Source organism: Erithacus rubecula, assembly GCF_903797595.1.
Source record: "Erithacus rubecula genome assembly, chromosome: W".
Lineage (NCBI taxonomy): Eukaryota > Metazoa > Chordata > Aves > Passeriformes > Muscicapidae > Erithacus > Erithacus rubecula.
The window spans coordinates 1626591-1648723 of NC_136690.1; the positions used below are offsets into that span (position 1 = coordinate 1626591).

At 40.3% G+C, this 22133-nt stretch overlaps 1 protein-coding gene and 1 long non-coding RNA gene across 5 annotated transcripts in view; one reads left to right on the forward strand and one right to left on the reverse strand.

Annotated features, from left to right (window-relative positions):
• The window catches only part of LOC306814068, a 1017233-nt gene that overhangs the window by 79220 nt on the left and 915880 nt on the right, over window positions 1-22133 (reverse strand). The window lies entirely within an intron of this gene.
• Window positions 1-22133, forward strand: part of LOC306814052 (chromodomain-helicase-DNA-binding protein 1-like) — an 88731-nt gene that overhangs the window by 16924 nt on the left and 49674 nt on the right. For 3 of the 4 annotated variants that reach the window (XM_079329753.1, XM_079329750.1, XM_079329751.1), the window contains exons 3-8: window positions 9585-9768; window positions 11988-12089; window positions 13400-13467; window positions 15710-15859; window positions 16160-16413; window positions 20465-20690. In XM_079329753.1, coding sequence (XP_079185879.1) covers window positions 9585-9768; window positions 11988-12089; window positions 13400-13467; window positions 15710-15859; window positions 16160-16413; window positions 20465-20690 — 984 coding nt within the window. The remainder of the gene's footprint in view (window positions 1-9584; window positions 9769-11987; window positions 12090-13399; window positions 13468-15709; window positions 15860-16159; window positions 16414-20464; window positions 20691-22133) is intronic. The other variant, XM_079329752.1, reaches the window with a different exon arrangement.

A 22133-nucleotide genomic window follows, 5' to 3' on the forward strand; every position in this document is an offset into this window, starting at 1 on the left:
TGCCAGTAATTTTGTGTTTGTGGTAAAATGTGGGGTGGCTGGGGGAGGAGAATTCTCTTTTTCTTTCATGAATACATTAGCTAAAATACTGGAGCAAAAAAAAAAAAAAAAAAAAAGGCTACAATCATGTCCTGAGACAGGAATCTAGGCCCTGCTTAGCTGATACTAAGAGGTAATGACTGTTAAATTATTACTAGGCCAGCACTAGACAAGTGAAACAAAAATAAAAAGCCAAGTACATATATATCCCAGTGAAGTTATAGCTGCATAAGCAAACTGCTAGAAAGAGATGCTGTGGTGGTGAATTGACATGATGTAGCTGATTGTTCTCATTATGAAAAATTTTCTTGTTGTATCCCATCAGAATCTCCCCAGGAGTAACCTGTACCCATTACCCCCCTCCTCTTTTCCATGTAAAAAGGGAGTGTCTGTTTTCTTCATCACTTTAAATACTAGAACATGGTGATAAGGTCTCCTCCTAAGCCTTCTTTCCTCAAAACCCAGTTCTCTCAGCCTTTCCTCATATGGCAGGTTTCACAGTTCTTTGATGATCTTTGTGGCCCTTCTGTAGACCCTCTTGAGCCCATCCACATCTTTTTCATGTAGCAAGGACCAAAACTGAACACAGTATTCCAGGTGAGGTCTGACAAGGCACTGAGTGGGATAAAGACTTCTTTATCTCTGCTGGTGATGCCCTTGTTTATGCAACCCAGAAACCCACTGACTCTGCCACAGCAGCTCACTGTTCACTCATATTGAGCTCATCGTCCACCAGGACCCCCAGGTCCCTTTCCCACCCTGTGCTGCACTCCTGGATTATGTTTTCACAGATGCAAGACCTTACATTTGTCTTTCCTGAACTTCATAAGGTTCTTGTTAGTCCACTCTTCTGGCCTATCCAGGTCTTCCTGCAGGGTGGTTCTCCCATCCCAAGTGTCCACTTCCCCACTCAGTTTGGTATCATTGGCACACTTCATCAGGGTACACTTCATCCTACCTGCCAGATCACTTACAAAGATATTAAACAGCAATGGGCCCAATATCAATCCCTGGGGGATCCCACTTGTGACAGGTTGCCAGTTTGAAAAGGAACTATTTACCACCACCCTCTGGATGTGGCCTGTCAGCCAATTCCCCACCCACTGCACAGACCACTTGTCTAGACCATAACACATCAGTTTCTCTAGGAGGAGACTAGGAAAACGTATCAAAAGCCATGGGGAAATCCAGGTAGACAGTGTTCATTGCTTGCCTCACATCAACCGAGCAGGTTACTTTGTCATAAAAGAAGGCTATCAGATTTGTCAAAGACAATTTGCTCTTGTGCTGGCTTTTCCCAATCACATGTTTCATCTGACTTGTGATAGGCCCCAGGAGGATTTGTTCCATAACTTTCCCAGGAACTGAAGTACGACTGATGAGCCTATAACTTCCTGGATCCTCCTTTAAGCCCCTCTTGTAGATGGGGGTTACATTAGCCTTCTTCAGATTCCACAGTCTTCACAACTTCTCAAAGATCATGGAGAGTGGCCTCGCAACAATGTCAGCCAGCTCTTAACACCCTCAGGTGGATATTGTCAGGGCCCATAAATTGTCAGGGTCAAGCTCCTGTAATAGCTCACATACTAACTCTTCCTTCGCTGCCAGTGAGTCTGTGTTTGCATCCACCTGGATTCTTGTTCCCAGGTCCTGGGGCCCATCAGTGCTGATAAAGACAGAGGTGAAGAAAGTGTTGAGAACCTTTGCCTTTTCAGTGTTGGTGATGACTAATTAACCTCTTCTGTTTAACAGTGGGCCAATATTTTCCTTCTGTTTCTGCTTGTTGTTTACATACCTGAATAACCCTTCCTTGCAGCTTTTGATGTGTCTGGTCAATTTCAATTCAAGCTGAGCTCTTGCTTTTTCTAACTGAATCTCTGCACACCCTGGCAATGCCCTTGTAGCTCTCAAGGTGTATTCATCAGCTTTTCCATCTTTGGTATGTTTCTCTTTTGGTTTTGAGCAGACTCAGAAGCTCCCAGTTAAGCCAAGGAGGTCTTTGCTTCACCTACTTCCCTTACCTTTAAAGGGGATGAACTGTTTTTGTGCTTCCATGAAAGTTTTCTTGAAAAGCTCCCAGCACTCACAAGGTCCTTTACCCTCCATGGAAGCTTCCCATGGAATCTCTCACAACTGATCTCTAAGCAACCTGAATTTTGTTCTTCTAAAATCTAAAACCTCTATCTTAGTACTAATCTTCAGTGTGCACAGCTGGGTCCCAAACACCACAATATTGTGATCACTACAGCCAAGACTATCACTAACCAAGTGTAAGACCTTAGAAACTTGCTCGATGAGCCTCTTAAAAGGGCTTATGCTTTTTTATGTACCCCGAGTTAGATGCACAGGAGAAATATTGACAATATATTCTCAAGAGGTCAAAACAACAAAAAAAACTTTACTGGCAACTTCAGAAAATCAGAGAACTTTGGCCAAAGTTTGGAGCAGCATTCAATCAACGTGAAACATTTCACAAAGCATTAACTTTGCCCATTCAACTTAGCAAACTCTAAGACCATCCAATTTTAAGTTACTCAAAACTCTGAGAAGAGGGAATTAGAAGAAGGAGAAGAAAGAAAGAAAGAAAAGATATAGAAAAGAACGAATACAGCTACCACTCCTGGTTCCAGCAGTGATATAAAATCCAACGAAAGGTAGGGTCAACACATGTGCTTGCCTCATGCTTTGGTCTAAGTATCCTTCAGCTTTCCTGGGCCCTTCCTCCAGGTGGGAATTCTGGATATCTGGCCACTTAGGAACTGGGTTAGGGGCTCCAGAGGTGGGGTGTAGAGCATTGCCTCCACTGTGCCAGTGACTGGCAGCCACTTTAGTGCTGGGATACAGCTCTGGGGAGTGTAGGGGTGGGGGGGGGGAAGGGAAGATCTACAGAGCAGTGCATCGCTTCACCAGAGCAAGGCCAGACCTGCCCCTTCCCCCCACACATGCACCCAAAATGTTTCAAGCCAACAATCATTCCAGTCTCTCATACCACCCCATGGCACCAAACATTGACCGGGACAACAGTAATGGTTCCTTTCCTCTCATGGCAGTAGTGGGATCCTAATCTAGCAGACGGAGGAGAAAGGAGAGCGAAGTATACAGGAAATTGTATAATGGACAATTGCTATTTCAGTAATCAAAAGCATAAGTCTAGTCTATAAAAATTTCCTTCTATGCAAGTCATTGCTCCCCATCCCGTGAGTCTCTAAAATTGCAGGCCATTTTGTGTGGTACACATGGGGATCCAGGGGGAGAGTTTGTTAAACCAAACTTTCAGCTGCAATGACTGAAGAGTCTAGCAGATTGGTTGGTAATTTCCTTTGTGTTTCTTGATACCGTATTCTTCTTTGGTGAGGTCTAGTATTTTCCATATTCCTTGCTCATTAATAACACATCAAGCGTTAGACAATTTAATAAAGCCATTTTTGGTACTTGCTGGACTTGTAAGCTGAGCTCCAAATCAGCATGGTCTAAGGCCCCAAACAACTCGCTGAAAGGGGCTTACAGAGGTTCCTGTACTCTGGGTTAGACGCATGGGAGAAATACCAGCTAGATATTCTCAAGAGATCAAAATTACTTTACTGGCAAAATATAGAAAATCAAGGAACTTTGTCAAAAGTTTTAGTACAACATCCAATCAACATAAAACACTTCTCGCAGCATTCTTTTGGCCCATTCAACTAAGCAAGCTTTAAACTTAAACCCATTCAATGTTAAGTTACCCAAAATGTTCCAAAAAGAGGGAATTAGAAGGAGGAGAAGAAGACAGAAAAGAGATATCAAAGCACATATATAGCAACCAACTCCTGGGTTAAGGCGGTGTCCAGATAGAAACTCCAAGTGCAAGGTAGGGTCAAGGCATGTGCTTGCCTCATGTCAGCCTTAAATACCTCTGTGCCTTCGTGGGCACACCCCCCCTCCCCCCCCCCCTCCCACCCCCTCCCAGGTGGGACTTCCAGCTCATTTGGCCACTCAGGAGCTTGGTTAGGCAGAGTGGAGCATTGCCTCCTTTGTGGCCAATGATTGACAGACACTGGTTCTGGGATGCTCTAGGGTTGGGGGGTGTAGGGCAGGTAGGGCAGGACAGTGTCTTGCCAGAACAAGGCCTTGCCCACCGTCTCCTACATATAGAGGCATCCCAAAATGTCTCAAGACCTCAGTTTTTTCCAGTCTCTTACACATGGCTGGTTTAATTTAAGATTCTTTATTTTTTATTGATAGTGTTTTACTCCTTGTCAAAAAATACAGACTTTAAAGATATCAGTTTTCAATAGTTAGTCTGCATTGCCTTTTGGAGTTCATAATTTTACAGGTCCAGGTATTTTTCTTACCCAAACAAATATACATCTTCTAGATAACCACCCTTATCTTTCTCACCAACCAGATTTCAGGGTGATCCCTGGGACCCATACCCAGGGAAAGAGGAAAAAGTTAGTGTGCACCATGGGAAAATTACATTCAGTAAAAATTCTACTACATAATAGTCTGGATTGCTTCAGGGGTGGGGGGTCAAAAATATAACAAAATTTGAGTCATTCCAACCTCCTAAGCATATAATTTCAGTCAGGGTCCTGGGTTTGGACCAAATACCTTTCCAACTTTACCAAACCCTTCATTGGTTTTCAAACCCAGAATCTTGCTGCTTCTCTTTTGTCAGCTTAACCACTTATGCCTTCTTCATCTACAGCGGGAGAGAACTTTACAGCTGTCACTTCAGCTCCTCCATTAGCCCCTTTTCTCCCTTTTTCCAGGGGTCACCGACAGTTCGACATCCCCCTCTTCTGCATAATCATCCTTTGCACGTTGCTTACCATTACTACATGTGCTTCCGTCGGTATAGTAATTTTATGCTTTACTCTGAGGAGATAGGAAGAGGTACACAAATTTGATTCCATAATATGAAAACCTAAGGTAAATTTAGGGGAGGAATCTTCTCTATTCACTGTGGCAACTAGAGAGAAAACACATCTTAAAACATTGCTTGCAACCAACTTTTATAAAGCATGTACAAATATAAATATCTTGATCAGCATAAAAATATGTAAACAATTGATGCAGTGAAGGACAGCAACTCTTCAGTCCTGTTGTCACTTCATTCTCTCATGGAACACCTCTTCTCTTGGAATACCTGTAAGAGGAGAGAAAAAGAAAACTCGACCCCACTTGGACCGGTCTTAAAAAGAAAGGACCATCTATGTGTTGCTATTTTGTGTTTTCTACCATAGGCAACTGTGGCCTTTAATCTGGAATTACTTTGTCAATTCTGTTCCTTTGCTTTAGTGGCAGACAAGGCTTTATACTCACTATCACCAGAAGGTGGCAGTGTAGGAGCATTTTGCAAAGATTCATTGAGAATACAGGGAAACTGAATTTCCATTTATTTTCAGAGAGCCTTTTAGGATCTTTGGATTTGCCACCCTCTCCCAGCTCACTTGTTGAGGGCAACACCGAGAGTTTGTTTTCTCGATCTCGATACTTAAAGTTTGCAATAAATAACAATAACATGGGAGAAGGCTGATGGCACACCAGCTGTTTCTCCTGCATTGGTTGGAAACCAGCCGCCTCCCACACTCTCCTGGTAATTTTAACACATTTTGGATGGATTCTCCCCCCTCCAACAGGTCCAAATTTTCACACAACAGATTGCTTCCTGGGCAAGAGACCAGGGCTCTTCACCATGTTCTTCCTCCTCGGCAAGATTTATTTCATTCACCCCCATTACTGAAATTCTCAAAGCATTCTGCTTTGTTTTCTTTTCCCACATAACCAAATCTGGTGCAGAGTGAGATACAGTACTGCGGGCTCCACCTTCCAGTAAACGAATTCCATCTTTTCAAGAGGGCAGAACATGGGGAGGGAGGGGGTTGGCTTTCCTGAGTCAAACACCTCCTCCAGGGAGTGGAGGAAGGTGGCATCATGTTTGGGGAGGCCCACCTCCTCCTCGAGGCAGAAAAACCCTGGTTCATTCATCACACTTTCCCTAGCAGTGTTAATTTGCAAATCTAAAGCTCTTTGGTCTCTGGATGAGCTCATTCAGACAAGGTTTGGGGCTAACTTCTGTACATTCAATTCTCAATCCACCCTGAGACAGGCTATTATTTCAGCCTCCTAGGCAATTTGTAACTCAATTAGCTCTTTCTGTTGATACTCGGCAACATATCTCTCTCTTTTTGCAGCTCTGAGTCCAACCTCTAACCATATGGATACCAGACCTTTATTCTTACTACGGTTTTTTTTGTCTTTTGCCAAAATTCGAATTTTCTCAGCAACTTGCTGCAGATAGTGCCAGATTTCCTCAGCCCACATCTGTTTGGAACTGGACAAGCTTTATAAGCTTTTAGCAACATTACCAGTGGAGAGCAATTAAGGACAATCTTTACCCATGTTTCCATGACATCGGTTTGGACCGAAAATTAATTTCTCCTTCATTCCGCTACTAGTGGTTACCTCCATATAAAATACCTCTTTATCGCCTGATGAGTACCCTGCTTCACTGTGCCAATTAAAATGTAAGGCCCCAAAAACTCCCTAGATGAGACTCTTAAAAGGGCTTTCAGGATTTTTTAATGTACTCTGAGTTAGACGCACGAGAGAAATACCAACAAGATAATTTTTAGTAAATAGTTTAAACTCCATTCATATTCTACGGTGGGTGCCTTGCTTTTATTTTTCAAGTTAGATTAATTATATTAGCATTATAGCGTCATGCCTGAAGTAGGCTGTCCTGGTTTGGGACAAAATTAGGGGAAAAACTCCCAAAGGAGAGCCCCCCAGAAACAAACCCCCAGAACTCCTTCCCCTCCCCCTACCGGGTTCGGGAAAGAACTTCCTCAGAGGGAAAAGTGGAAAAAACTTATTTATTTTATCAAACACACAAAAAGAAACACTCCCCAACACCAAGGAACAAAAAACAACCACGGATGGCAGAGGAATTTGTCACCCATCTGAGTAGGTGTAACTCTCAGAGCAACTCCGATGTCGGGGAGGGCAGGAACGCATATGTCTCTTTCACGACCGAATCCGGGATCTTCTTGATGTTTTCAGCTCGGGTGGTGTTTCCTAGCTACTAAGGAAAGAAAAATGCAAAAAGCCAGCAAAATAAGCCAAGTGAAAGCGGGGAGGAAAGGGGGGGGGGGGGGGGGGGGGGGGAAGGGGAGAGCAGCCCAGCGAGCAGCAGCAGCTAAAGCAGCGAAAGCCGAGGGGGCGGAGGGGGGAAGCCAGCAGGGAGGAGCGCAGCAGCCCCCAGCCAGCGGCGGCGGCCCATGGAGGAGGGTGCCGGCGAGGTGCTAGCCAAAACAAACCTTCTACATGATTTGGGGATAACATCAACCCAGGACATAGGCCCTTGATGACAGGAATAGGGAGCAACTTTGTTGCTCTCCAGCAAGTGTAAGTAAAGCTAGCGGTCATATTTTTTCATATCCCTCCACTTCAGAATAAAGAAGTTTTATCATGGTTTGTTTTTTTTCTTTAAAAGTCAACAGATGCAAATGGTTGGTTGAGGTGCTCTCTACAGGAATCAGTTTGAATAACTTAAATTTTTTCCCCCTCAGTAGTACGATTTAATTTGTGTTAGCAACAGGGAGAGTAGTGTTTCTGTTTGTGGCTTTAAATGTTGTCAATTACGTGTATTCTACTGCAGAAGATGATCAAGCTACCACCTGCACACACACATTCTTAGTGGTTAACAGACAGATGAATTGTGCTGGCAATGATAGCTTAGACTTTGATATTAGCTTTTGGATTTTTATTGTCTTGGATTTTGTTATCATCTTTAAGGTTGTTTCTTTTTTAAATGCTTGCAACTCAAGTGTACATAATTTAAAAGCATTTTTTTTGTGTGTGGTGTTGTAATTCCAATGTTTTCCCCCATGATATCTCTAAAGTATGCTAGTATTTAACCTAATGAGGAATTTGATTAAAGTGTCAGCTTGCTTCCTTTGTAAAATTATTTTAGAAAACCAAATGTTTCTATGCTTTTGAATAGTCATGAAATAAATGTTTAACTTTAAATGTTATTTTATTTGAATATGTTAAGTATAGTAAGAAATTGATGTACAGGTGGAATAATCCAGTGGCTCAAGAGTATGCTTGGGTCACTGATTATGTATGACTTGTACAAAGTCATATAATTAGTGATAAATTCAGAGTTTTTCTGTGAGAATTTTACTGCTGTTATTTTAACAGTATAAGATAATCTGCATGGATTTATATTATGTGTGACAGCACACCTTTGGTTTTCCAGTTACTTTTAAAAACATTAAGTGTTTAGTTATATTTTGCATATAGATGGTCCAAATCACAGCATTAAATGTAGCTTACAAGCACTTCCTTATTGCCCTGGTTTGAAGGACAGGTGTCTGCCGATAAAGGCAGAACTTTTCCTTTAAAATAGAGACTTTAATTCCACTCCCCCCAAGTATTGTAAATGTTTGAATCAAGGACTCTGAGGCAGAGATAAGGGGGTAGGAATAACAGCTCTTTTACTAATATATCTAACCGTACCAGCAGAAACAACAGCAGTTATTAAAATAATCAACAAAACAGAACAGATAACTCGGTTCCAGTCCCTTCTTTAGCTGCAGGCACACTCTCTGTGCTCGGTCCTAGTGCTGCAGCTGGAACAAAGCCCAGAAGCTGCAGAGGGCAGGCGGGAGCGCAGGCAGGAGGGGGCGGCAGCGGCCACGCCGGTCTCGGGCGGGAACGGGCTGGAGCGGGCGGCTCCTCGCTCACCGTTTGTGTCCGCAGAGGCAGGAGGCTGGAACGGGGCAGATGCAGGGCAGGTGATCGCAGACCGTCTGGCTCTGCTGTGCTCCACAGCGTGGGGCTGCAGACGGGGCGTCCTGCTCCGAGCTCGCCGGAAACATGAGGCCCCTCCGAAAGCCGTTCCCACCAACCCCTTTTGTCTAAAGTCATCAGAGATCCTGGGTGTAACCCGGCCAGCTCCATTGGCATGATAATGGGAAAAATTCTTTCAATTGACACAGTAATAGAAAAACACTCAACCCCCAACACTTATGGATAGATTTCCCATCTATTATTTTAATGAAAAAGAAATAAAAGCTGGGGAATAAAATACAGTTTATATTTCCTTTGAAGAAATGCATGCTCAAAAGAAAAAATTGGGTTACTCCACACTGCTGATCTAAAAAAACTTAAAACAATTTGGTGTATGTGTATGCACAAAAATATGTTGTGTTTGTTAAAGTTAACTAAGGGTTTGGGTGGGTGAGAAATAATCTTTTTTTTACTTCTTCAAATTAATGATAAATGTTCTTCTTTCTCCTCTCTCCCTCACTTGCCATTTCGTTTTTATTCCCCAGCACCCAATGCTTCTTTTAAGTTTTAGTGAAAGGTGTCTGATTAAACTGAATTTTAATTCCTGATTTATTTAATCCAGTGCATTCATTTGTATGCTATCCATGTGTCTGGGCTAAGCTACCAATTAATTTATAGGTGAAGCTAAAGGGCTTTTTATATGACTTAAAAAAAAAAATCCTATTTATCTAGCCATTGTGTAATATCCTGTTAATTTCTAATTGCAGACAGTCAGATGATGATTCTGGGTCAGCATCAGCTTCTGGATCTGGTTCAAGCTCTGGAAGCAGTAGTGATGGAAGTAGCAGTCAATCAGGTAGCAGTGACTCTGAGTCTGGTTCAGAGTCTGACACATCTAGAGAGAAGAAACAAGTTCAAGCTAAACTACCACCAAAACTTGATGGATCTGAGGTAAAACAAAACAAATTGACCCTTTGTGGGGGAAAAAAATACTCTATGCATAATAGTTGCAAAAGTAGTTTTGATTTAAAGAAACAAAACCTCTATAGTTTTTACTTAGAATTTTAAGTTGATTGGATAATGAATTCATATACTTAGCTCTCATAACAAGCAGGGCTGCTTCGTTCTCATTTCTGTAAACACCTACAGTTAAATAACTACCTAAATTTTATAATGCAGAGGACCTATTAACATATTGTATATTTTTGAAGACAAAGCCACACATAATGTTCCTATTTCTAAATTTTTTAAAACTTGCCTCTCCAAAGCTGAGTTTCTTCATATCAATAAATGTACAACAATTTCAAGGTTAGGTACATCTTGTTTTCTGTATGGGGAAAAAGTCTGCCAAATTTAGAAAAAAAAAAAAAGTGGTGTCTAGAAATCTCATCAATGCAAAGGATGACTTACCTCAGCTCTCATCTGTTTCTCTATGTAATATAGCCTTAAGTTGGATGATATGATATACATGAAGGGTAGTAGAATATTTCCTACTTTAAGATTCAGAGGCTGTTAAGGAAATGTTTTTTTTTGTTTGTGTTTTTGGGTTTTTTTGTTGTTATTCATATTCATGGTTTTGATACTGTCTCTCACAGTATCCTTCTGGATAAAATGTCCAGCATACAGCTAGACAAGTCCATAAAATAATGGGTGAATAATTGTCTGCTGGGTCAAACTCACAGTTGTAGTAAATGGGGTTGCATCAGGCTGGTGACCAGTCATTAGTAGGGTTTTTCAGGGCTCAATATTAGGGCCCTTTCTCTTCAATGTTTTTATAAATGATCTGGGCACAGGAATTGAATGTACATTAAGTACGTTTGCCAACAATACTAAACCAGGAGGAGCTGTTGACTCTCTTGGGTAGAGAGGCCTTATAGAGAGATCTGGATAGACTAGAAAACTGGGCAATCACCAACTGTGTGAAATTTAATAAGACTAAATGCCAGATTCTGCACCTAGGACAGAGTAGTCCTGGGTATATGGGCAAATTGGGGAACAAGCAGCTGGAGAGCAGTGCTGTAGAAAGAGATCTGGGGATTTGGATTGATGGCAAGTTGAATATGAGTCTATAGTATGCTCTAGGAGCCAAAAGGGCCATCTGTGCCCTGGGGTGCATTGCTAGCCAGTCGAGAGAGGTGATTGCCCTGCTATGCACTGCACTGGTGCAGTCCCACCTCAAGTACTGTGTGCAGTTTTGGGCACCTCAATATATGAAGGACATCAAACTATTAGAATCACAAAATATTTCAAGTTGGAGGGGACCCACAAGGATCATTGAGTCCAACTCTTAAGAAAATGGGCCCGTACAGGGATTAAACCTTGGGGTTATTAGTGCCATGCTCTAACCGAGTGTCCAAAGGATGATGAACAAGATGGTGAAAGGTCTCAAGGGCAAGACTTACAAGGAGTGGCTGAGGTCACTTGGCTTGTTCAGCTTGGAGAAGTGAAGGTTGAGGGGTGACCTCATGGCAGTCTACAATTTCCTCACCAGGGGTAGTGGAGGAAGAGGTGCTGATGTCCTCTCTCTGGTGATCAGGTCAAGAAAATAGAATGAAGCTGCATCAGGGGAAGTTCAGATTGGACATTAGGAAAAAGTTCTTCACTGAGAGGATGATTGGTCACAGGAACAAGCTCTCCAAGGAAGTGGTCACGGCACCAAACCTGTCAGAGTTCAAGGAGTATCTGGATGACACTTTTATTCATATGATTTAGTTTTAGGTAGTCCTGCAAGGAGCAGGGAGTTGGACTCAATCCTTATGGGTCTCTTCCAACTTGAGATATTCTATGATTGTGTGTACTTCAGTATTGCTATATGAAGCAAAAATAGATCAGCAAAGTGGCCTGGAAGGACTTATCTATATCTGTTTAAAATTTTGCTTAAAAAGAAGAAAGTAGTTATCTTAATAATAGAGGCCTGCACAACTATTGTTATACTTAGTGTACAAATTGTGCCAACAATTCTTGTACAACTTTCTACAGAAGTCTCACTACTTTAAAATGCTATCCAGTATTATTAATACATGCAATATTTTGTAGTGAGTTTTTTTATTAAAAATATAATTTAGATTCATCCTAGTACTGATGCTGCTCAGCTTAAGAAAAGTAAGTATGTGGTAAACTTTAAAGTTTCAGTAGGTTTAAATGACTCTTGTGTCTGAATTCTAATTCAGTTTTGGAAGTCCAGTCCAAGTATACTTGCTGTGCAGAGATCCGCAGTCCTCAAGAAGCAAGAACAGCAGAAGGCAGCCTCATCAGACAGTGGTTCAGAAGAGGTGAATGACATATAAGTTAGTAAATAGAATGTAAAAATGCATTTCTCATTACCCCATATGTTAGAACAAAATTATGTAGAGCCAAGTTCTGTTCTCTCTGTTTAACAAATCTGGTTTTAGTCTATTAAAGTAATGTTTGAATAACTGACATGCTTATGAGGAAACATGGGGGGAATACTTAGTTTCATGTTTTCAGGTGAGTTGTCTCAAAATGATAGCAGTTTAGATTGATATCTTTAGCTAAATATTCTGTGATGCATGGACATTTTTTTCAAGTCACATTGTATTAAATTTCATTGTATTTCTTCCTTCTGAGTTCCATAAAGACAGTTAAAAATACTAAAAAAATTTCCACTATTGTTTCTATATAAAAGTAGCTGCTGAAGTTTTCAAAACACTATGGAGTAGAAAGCTATATTTTTGCAACTTTTGTAACAGTTATAAAATAATTCTTGTCTTTTAAGAACCATTCTTCAATTTTAGAGATTTTTAAAACCTAAATCATAGGCTCAACAAAAGTTGACTTTGTGCAGTATGAATATCTTTTAAGGGCACTAATGACTGTGAATTATAATTTATTTGAAAGCAGACTTTCATATTTCCTTCATTATTAAGAAAAAAAGCATTGCAATCACAAGTCATCATTGCACTGTGTGTCTCTTTTTTAGTCAGATCTAGCTGCTCATCATTAAAACTGAACACAGGAGTTAATTATATATAATTAAAATATTAGTTTATAGCTCTTGCAAAATACTCTTTTCCTGAAGATTCTTTTTCAGGGTAAAAATTATTTAAATTTAATCTCTCTGAGATTGGTTTTAGGAAAGTAATTTTAATATGGTACATAGATTTATTTATTATTTTTTGTTTGGGAGTGGAGAGAGAAGAAAGATACATGCTATTCTAACAATTTTCTTAGTAGTATTTAAATGTGAGAGTATATCAAAAGTGAGACAGCTCCCAAGGGCATTAGGTTTTTTTAGGCTTTTGATAGAACCTTCATCTTGATTTATTAACTTGCAGCAGTCTAAACTGACTGTATGTAGGCACAATTATTATATTTTAAAACAATTTTTTGTATTGGTTTTTAGAGTTCTAATGACATGGTATGTTTTAGATGGAGAAATATGAAATCAACAGCAATCTTGATCTGATTCAATATCAGTGGGTACACTGAGGGGGTGAAGAAGATAAGACATGAAGAATAGGATTTCAGTTTGAAAGTGGGAGCTCAATTATCTTCTTAATACTAAAAATGCTTCATTCTTTTCGTGGTAATGAATGGTGTTTATTTTTTTCTTCATCTGCAGGATTCATCAAACAGTGAAGATTCTGTAGATGACTCTTCCAGTGAAGCCAAGAAGAAAAAACATAGAGAGTAAGATGTTTTTCATAAATAATTTTTTGTTATGGTGACATAATGCTTATAATTAGCCAGTCTTAATTTCTCTGCACTTAAAATAGAGTATTTTTCTTCTCAATTTGGATTAACAATTTAAAATATTTTTAAATAAATACTCTGAAAGCAATATATATATAGATCTTAAAGGTCTTTTCCAACATAAACTATTCTATAATTCTATGATATCACTAATAATTTCTGAGCAAAAGAGACTGTATTATCTACAGTGTTATTGGAAAACATTCATCACCACTTTTTATTTTTAAAATAGTCTTATTTGTGGCATGTTTTTGAGCTGAAGGTCCTCTCTGACAATTATTGAAGAAATAGAAAAGTACTTAATTAGGTTGTCTCAGATAAAATTTAATTGGAATCCCGTAGTTAATGCCAAATTTTTAAACACTTTAGAGGCAACCTTCCTCCCCAATGATTACAGGTTTGACAGTAATAAACCATCTTGCCTAGTCAATAAATCTAAGTTGAAATTGAGCTGGTTTTAAGCTGTAAATTAGTTTGTGAAAAAGATTATACCTTCTTATTGGTAGTGATCTCTTGTGTGTGGGAGGGGTGTTTTTGTTTTGTTTGTAATTTTGTGGGTTTTGTTTGTTTGTTGTGTTGTTTTGTATATTTTTTTAATGAACAGTGTATAGAAATGGAATTGTTTTCTCATTCCTTTTCTTCAGTTAATTGAATCATCTCAGTATTCAGGGTTAGTCATTATAATATCTTCAAGAAATGGGTGGGAGGTAGGGAAAAAGAGCCTGTTATGCAAAATAGTACTTCTCGAGTGAATTGTCATTCTATCTTTTGTTACTTAAGAATGTGATTAAACCTAATAATATAATCTGTTTCAGGAAAGATAGTTTAGAAACTAGTAACCAAATAACCCCATATATCCAGTGCTTCAATTTTGATTTATACCTATTTTGAACAAATGTGTGTGCAATTGTTATCTGACATGCAGAGCTGATTTCTATATATAAACTTAGTACAGGATCCAAGCCATACAGAGTGTGGTGTTCTATATGTTGTCTATATCTCCAAATAAATAAAAGTTGTGCATTTGCATAGGGGTGGGGCAGTTGGTTGGTTTGAGGTGGGTTTTTTTTTTTTATTGGAGGTAGAAGTTGTTTTTTGTGTGTTTTTTTAATTTACAGCTTACAGAAAAAATCTTTTAAGGAGACAGATGATTCTGTAGCATTTCTAAGACACACAGATGTATTGACCACAATAAAAATGTAATTTGATGGCCACTGCATATTTAATTGAAAGACGTGTCAAAGATTCTTAGGTTTTCTCATCTGAAATGGAATGAAAAGGTCTTTGAGTAGTATTTCACTTTTGAAGGACATTAGTACTATTTGATCATCTTGGTCAAAGACCCCCTAAGACTGGTAATAGATAATAGTATAAAGATTTAGCAACCTTTCAAAAATGCATGCCAGACTTTTCTTCCACTCCCACCCAAGCAATTAAGGTTAACTTTCTCTGTACAGAGTCTGAGATAAGATACCGTTTATCAGTGGGTGCATCTTTCCTCTTGCAAAGTAGAATATCTCAGCTAAGCAGAACAGAGATATGGCCACTGGGAGTCACAAGTGGCTTACTCATAATATCTTGCATGAGTGTTAAGCACTGAATTGGAAGCTCAGTTGGGGCTTTTGGGAGACAGTGCCTCTGATTGCCATGGTTGAAGTCTTTCTGTGTGTTTCTCAGTCTGATTCTGTATGATTTTTTGTTCCTGTGCTGAAGTTGCTAATTATTCACATGAGGCACAGGGGTTATAGCTATTAGAGAATTTTGGATTCTGCAAAATATAATGTTATGGTTTTTATGGCGAGCATAGCTAAGTTCCAGTAAATATGTATCTTTCCAACTAAAGTTATTAAGGATGTTGGGTTTATTCATGTCAAAATAACTCAATTATTAAAGCTGTATTATATACAGAAATCCATATTTTTGGTTTGATTTGTTCTTTACATCTGTCTCCTAAATAACACAATTCAGTTCCCTTTGAAGCCACTTGGTATTTTTACCTGTTATCTATCCATGATAATTTTCTGTCATTCCAGCTGAAATGACTATTATAACATTTTTATTTCTGTGAAGAATGTTGAAATTAAAGCAGCAAGCCTGTGGTGAATGCTTGTTTTAAAAACAAAACAAACCTCCCCAGAAAACTAATGTGAGTTACTATTTTGTTTCTCAATATGTACAGTGAAGACTGGCAAATGTCTGGGTCAGGGTCTGTATCAGTAACTAGTTCTGCTTCTGAATCAGAGGAAGATAGAGAGAAAAGCAGTTGTGAAGATAGTGAATCTGACTATGAGCCAGAAAACAAAGTCAAAAGTCGGAAGCCTCCAAGCAGGTAAGAAGGTCTTGCATTTTAGCTACTCTGGTACTATTTCTAATTTGTAATCAAGTACTGTACTACTATACAGGCAAATGAAATCATTAATATTTATTACAGAACTTGAAGACTGTTTTTAATCTATAAAATATGTTATCATACCAGTGGTTTGTGTTGAATACCTCTTTCCTGTCTGCTACAACTGTAGTTGGTGTAACTGAGCAGTCATGAAAAATATGTATTCAGAAACAAATACAGAAGGCTTATAGTTGTTCATGTTGAAACTCCACTGTTGTGTTGTATCTTATTGCCTTCAAGAATTGAGCCAAAAAGTGGCAAAAAGATTGCAGGACAGAAAAAGAGGCAGCTTGATTCGTCAGACAATGATGACTTTGACAAGAGAGGATCTCGTCGCCAGGCAACAGTCAATGTTAGTTACAAAGAAGCTGAAGAAACCAAGACAGATTCTGACGACTTGTTGGAAGTTTGTGGAGAAGATGTCCCGCAGCCTGAAGAAGATGAATTTGAAACTATAGAAAAGTTTATGGATAGTCGAATTGGCCGAAAAGGAGGTAATTTTGTTATCTGTGTTCTTAAGATGCTGCACTGCATTGAGGTGCAATGTCAGCAGCAATTATTCTCAGCTGTAGGTAACCTGTGATGTTTGTAAAGAAGTTTTAAAGTACCAGAAAGTAATCTTGTTTTTCATATTCATAAGGATGTTTCTTTTGTGAGCCTTATAAAATGAAACATAGAAGAACTTAAGTAACTAGAGAAGCAGTCACAGAACCAAGCCTGACAGAACTCAAGAAGTGTTTGGACAATACTCTGAGGCACATGGTGTGTCTCTTGTGAATGGGCCAGGAGTTGGACTTGATGATCCTCGTGGATCCCTTCCAACTCAGTATATTCTGTGATTCTGTGGAAGAGAAAAAATATGGAATATCGTTTAAATGCATAACATACTGTTGCATCACTATTTGTACAGTTTATTTATATTTGATAGGTATAAACTATACAGGAGGGTGAAGAGAAAATGGAATGAATACGAGAGCTAACCAGTAGCCTGAATGATGAAGGATTATGTTAGGAAGGCAGAACCATTGAGATTGTGATTTCAGGAATCCCTGGTCCCCAATTGTCCTGGTTTGAAGGACAGTTATCTGCCAATAAAGGCATGAGCTTCTCTTTGAAATGGAGAATGTAAACCCCCTCCCTCCAAATTATTATAAATTTGAAATTAAGGGGCTCTCAGGCAAAGATATGAGAATTAGGAATAACAGTTCTTTACTGGGAAAATTAAAATAGAAATACAGTATTACAAAAAACAATCCCAACCCTGACAGAGTCAGAATACAACCTGACACCCCGTCAGTCAGGGTGTTGGTAGCAGTCCGATCAAATGGTGGCTACAGTCCTCCTGCAGTATCAGGTGTGGTTCAGCTGAAGCAGTGCTCCTGTAGAAGGGTGCAGCCTTCCTCCAAAAGTCCAGGGATGATGTAGAAAGGTCTGGCTTCTCTTCTGGAATCCAGTGGAAAGAAAGTAACTTGCTGTCCAAAAGCTCAGTTTTTATCTAGGTAGGAAAGACTTGCCTCCTCCCCCTGGCTGGAGCATGTCCCAATGGGATGATGTAATTTTATCAGTCATACAGTGGAACTTAATGGGCCACCAGCAGATGATACCTTCCTGGAGGGAGGATGGGTTGTGGAAAAGATAAAGATGATTGCCCCACTTAGTCTTAAAGATGGACTATTAACAGATGGTATGTGCCACGGAGATAAGGAATCACTGCCTCACCTGGTTTGAACAGATGGTGATAGAATACACATTTCTGGCCACATCAACCCAACACACTGATATCGGGGAGGGAAATCTGGAGCAAGGAATATGTACCCTTGATGAAAGATGATCAGGCCAGGGAATACTTAGGCAAACTAGACATACATAAGTCCATGGTCCCTGATGGAATGCACCCATGAGTACTGAGGGAGCTGGCAGATGTCACTGTAAGGCCACTCAATTTTTGATCATGGCAACTGGGAGAAGTGCCTGAGGACTGGATGAAAGCAAATGTCATAGAATCATAGAAAGGTTTGGGTTGGAAAAGACCTTCAAAGTTCATCTACTCCAATCCCCCTTCAATGAGCATGTTTCCAGGGATGGGATATCTACTACCTCTTTGGGCAACTCATGCCAGTGTTTCACCACCCTTGTCATAAAAGATTTCTTCACTATATCTAGTCTGAATCTCCCTTTTTTTAGTTTAAAACCATTACCCCTTGTTTTATGGCAACAAGCCCTATGCAACTAAGCCCCACACAGCTGCTCACTCACTTTCCCCTGTGGGATGGGGGAGAGTATCAGAAAAATAAAAAAGGTGAGAAAATTCATGGGTTGAGATAAAGACAGTTTAATAGGGAAAGCAAAAACTGCACACATAAGCAAAGCACAAGATATTCATTCACTACTTTCATTGGCAGGCAGGTGTTCAGCCATAGACAGGAAAACAGGGGTCCATCATGCATAATGGTTACTTTAGAAGACAAACCACCTCTCCCCAAAATCTTGTGCACCCACAGCCTACTTCCATCACTAATTCAAAACATAGCCCCATACTGGCTACTATAAAGAAAATTAATTATATCCCAGCCAAAAGCAGAATGCCCTACTAAAAAGTTTGTCCCCATCTTCTTTTTTATAAGTCCCCTTTAAGTATTGAAAGACCACAATAAGGTAGAGTCTTATCCATGCTGAACAACCCCAACTCTATCAGCTTGTCGTCATAGAGGAGGTGTTCCAGCCAGCCCTCTGATCATTTTCATGACCCTCTTCTGGACATGCTCCAACAGGTTCATGTATTTCTTTTTCTGAGGACTCCAGAACTGGATGCAGTATTCCAGGTGGGGTATCACCAGCAGGGAGTAGAGGGGCAGAATCACCTCCCTCAACCTGTTGGCCACACTTCTTTTGATGCAGCCCAGGATATGGTTGGCTTTTTGGGTTCTGATAGCACGTTGCTGGCTCGTGTCCAGCCTTTTATCTAGCAGTACTCCCAAGTCCTTCTCCACAGGGCTGCTCTTAATCCCTTCATCCCCTGTATTGATACCAGGGATTTCCTCAACCCAGGTGCCAGACCTTGCACTTGGCCTTGTTGAACCTCGTGAGGTTCCCATGGGCCCACTTCTTGAGCTTGACCAGGTCACTCTGGATGGTATCCCATCCTTCAGGTTTTTCAACGGCACCACTCAACTTGGTGTTGTCTGCAAACTTGCTGAGGGTGCACTCAATCACTTCATCTATGTCATTGCTGAAGATATTAAATAACATTGGTCCCAATATGGACCCTTGAGGGATACCACTTGTCACTGATCTCCATCCGGACATGGAGCCAATTCCTTATCCATGAAATAGTCCACCAATTTAGAGAGAAGGATGTTGCAGGGAACCATGTCAAAGGCTGTATAGAAGTTCAGATAAATGACATCTGCAGCCCTTCCCTTGTCCCCTGATGGAGTCACTCCATCATAGAAGGCCACTAGGTTGGTCAGTCAGGACTTGCCCTTTGTGAAGCAGTGCTGGTTGTCCCAAATCACATCCCTGTCCTCCATGTGCATTAGCACAACTTCTAGGAGGACCTGTTCCATGATCTTCCCAGGCACAGAGGTGAGGCTGACAGGTCAGTAATTTCCAGAGTCTTCCTTTCTACCCTTTTTAAAGAGGGGTGCAGTGTTTCCCTTTTTCCAGTTACCTGGGACTTCACTCGACTGCCATGATTTTTTTAATATCATGGAGAGTGGCTTGGCAACTACATCAGCCAATTCCCTCAGGACTCTAGGGTACATCTCATCAGGTCCCAAAGACTTAGTTATGTTCAGATTCCTCAGGTGGTCTCGAACCCCATCTTCACTTACAATGGGGGAGACTTTGCCTCCTCAGTTCCTGCCTTGACAGAGGAAAAAAAAATGTTGAGTACCTCATCCTTCTACTCATCTGTTGTTACCAGTTTGCATGTTGGAGTTGTCCAGAGAGATTGTGGAGTTTCCCTCCTTGGAGATATTCAGAAGCTATCTGGACATGGTCTTGGGCAACTGGTTCTGGGTGACCTTCTTTGAGCATTGAGGTTGGACCAATGACCTCCATAAGTCCCATCCAACCTCAACCATTCTTTGATTCTGTAAATTTTATTCATGGCATCCATAGTATTAATTGAATAGTAGGCTATTGAAGTGTCAAGGCTGATTAAGCACAATTCCCAACATCTGTTATATTCTCAGAGATGAGAAGGACATAGCAAAGATGACAGCAAGCATTGTTAGTGGAGCATTCTCTCATCATCATTAGAAAGACTAGGAATGTTAAGAAAATTCTCATGAGAAGAGATACTGTAGGTTAGATGCAGTGTTTTTTGGTTGCTTTTTTAAAAAATCTTGTTGGTATACTTGTTCATATGTTAATATAGCCACATAATAATTCTTTAAATAAGACTGACATAAGCATTGTAGATATAATTAATCAAGTTGTATCTTCATAGAAGAGCATCACAAATTGCTTTCTGCAGTATGTTTTTTTTACTGGTTAATTTATGGCTGTGCATCAAGCCTTATGGTGCAATTTCTTTATTAGCCACTGGTGCTGCAACCACCATCTATGCAGTTGAGGCAGATGGTGACCCAAATATTGGGTTTGAAAAGTCAAAGGAACCAGGAGAAATACAGTATCTTATTAAATGGAAAGGCTGGTCACACATCCATAATACATGGGAAACTGAGGAAACACTGAAGCAACAAAATGTTAAAGGAATGAAGAAACTGGACAACTACAAGAAAAAGGATCAGGAAACAAAACGTTGGTGAGTATTTTTATAACAATTTTCATGTTGGATTTTTTTGTAACAATACAGATGTTTTTAAGTGCCTGTACAACAGGAAGACAAAAGCTCTGAAGTTGAAGCTTTCCTAACACCTTATGATCCTGTAAGATTCTGAGCACACCAACTTTACTTGTGCAAGTGACAATACTCACACATGTTGTAAAATCAGGGTTTTAAGGAAGCAGCTTCTGCACCTAGATTTTAATATGTGTGTTGTAAATGAAGTTTTAACAAGATGGGTGGTGGGTTTTCTGGATTTGTTTTTGTCCTGGTTTGAAGGACAGGTATCTGCCAGTAAAGGCAGAACTTTTCCTTTAAAATAGAGACTTTACTTCCACTCCCCCCAAGTATTATAAATGTTTGAATCAAGGACTCTGAGGCAGAGATAAGGGAGTACGAATAACAGCTCTTTTACTAATATATCTAACCGTACCAGCAGAAACAACAGCAGTTGTTAAAATTACCAACAAAACAGAACAGATAACTCGGTTCCAGTCCTTTCTTTAGCTGCAGGCACACTCTCTGTGCTTGGTCCCGGTGCTGCAGCTGGAACAAAGCCCGGAGCTGCAGAGAGGCGGGCAGGAGTGGAGGCGGGGGGGCGGCAGCGGCCGAGCCGATCTTGAGTGGGAGCGGGCTGGAGAGGGCGGCTCCTCGCTCACCGTGTGTGTCCGGGTGATCAGCTGTATCCACAGACGCTGGAGGCTGGAACGGGGCAGATGCAGGGCAGGTGATCACAGACCATCTGGCTCTCCTGTGTTCGGCCGCGTGGCTCCAGACTGGGCGTCCTCCGAGCTCACCGGAAACAAGCCCCCTCCGGAAGCACGAGAGGCCCCTCCGGAAGCTGCTGCCACCGACCCCTTTTGTCTAGAGTCGTCAAAGATCCTGGGTGTAACCCGGCCAGCTCCATTGGCATGATAATGGGAAAAATTCTTTAAATTGACACAGTAATAGAAAAAACACTCAACCCCCAACAGTTTTAAGTCTTAACTTTTACTAATTTTGTCATTGATTGTACTTTTATCAGAGTTCTTTGGGAAATGCTGCAGAGATTTTAAAAAGATCAGAAATAGCTAAAGCACTCAAAACATTACAGCATTTAGTTTTCTTGGCTCAAACTTCTGTCAAAGCCCCAGAACCAAGAAATTAAAAATTTCCTTACATTTTGGTGCTATGTTATGGTATTCCAGTTTATTAGTATGTTTAATATAAAATATGAACAGTGGTGGAATTTTTAGTGACTCATAAGATAGATTCTTATATTGAGCCTTCTGTGCTGTTCTGTGAAAATGCCATGTGAAGTACACTGTTTTGAGAACAGCTATTGTAAATTATCTGCATGACTACTATAAGATGTAGCTGATAGGAATTTCTCTATAAGCTTTTTCAGTCATCAGTGATAATGTACCTAGGCCAGATGCAACA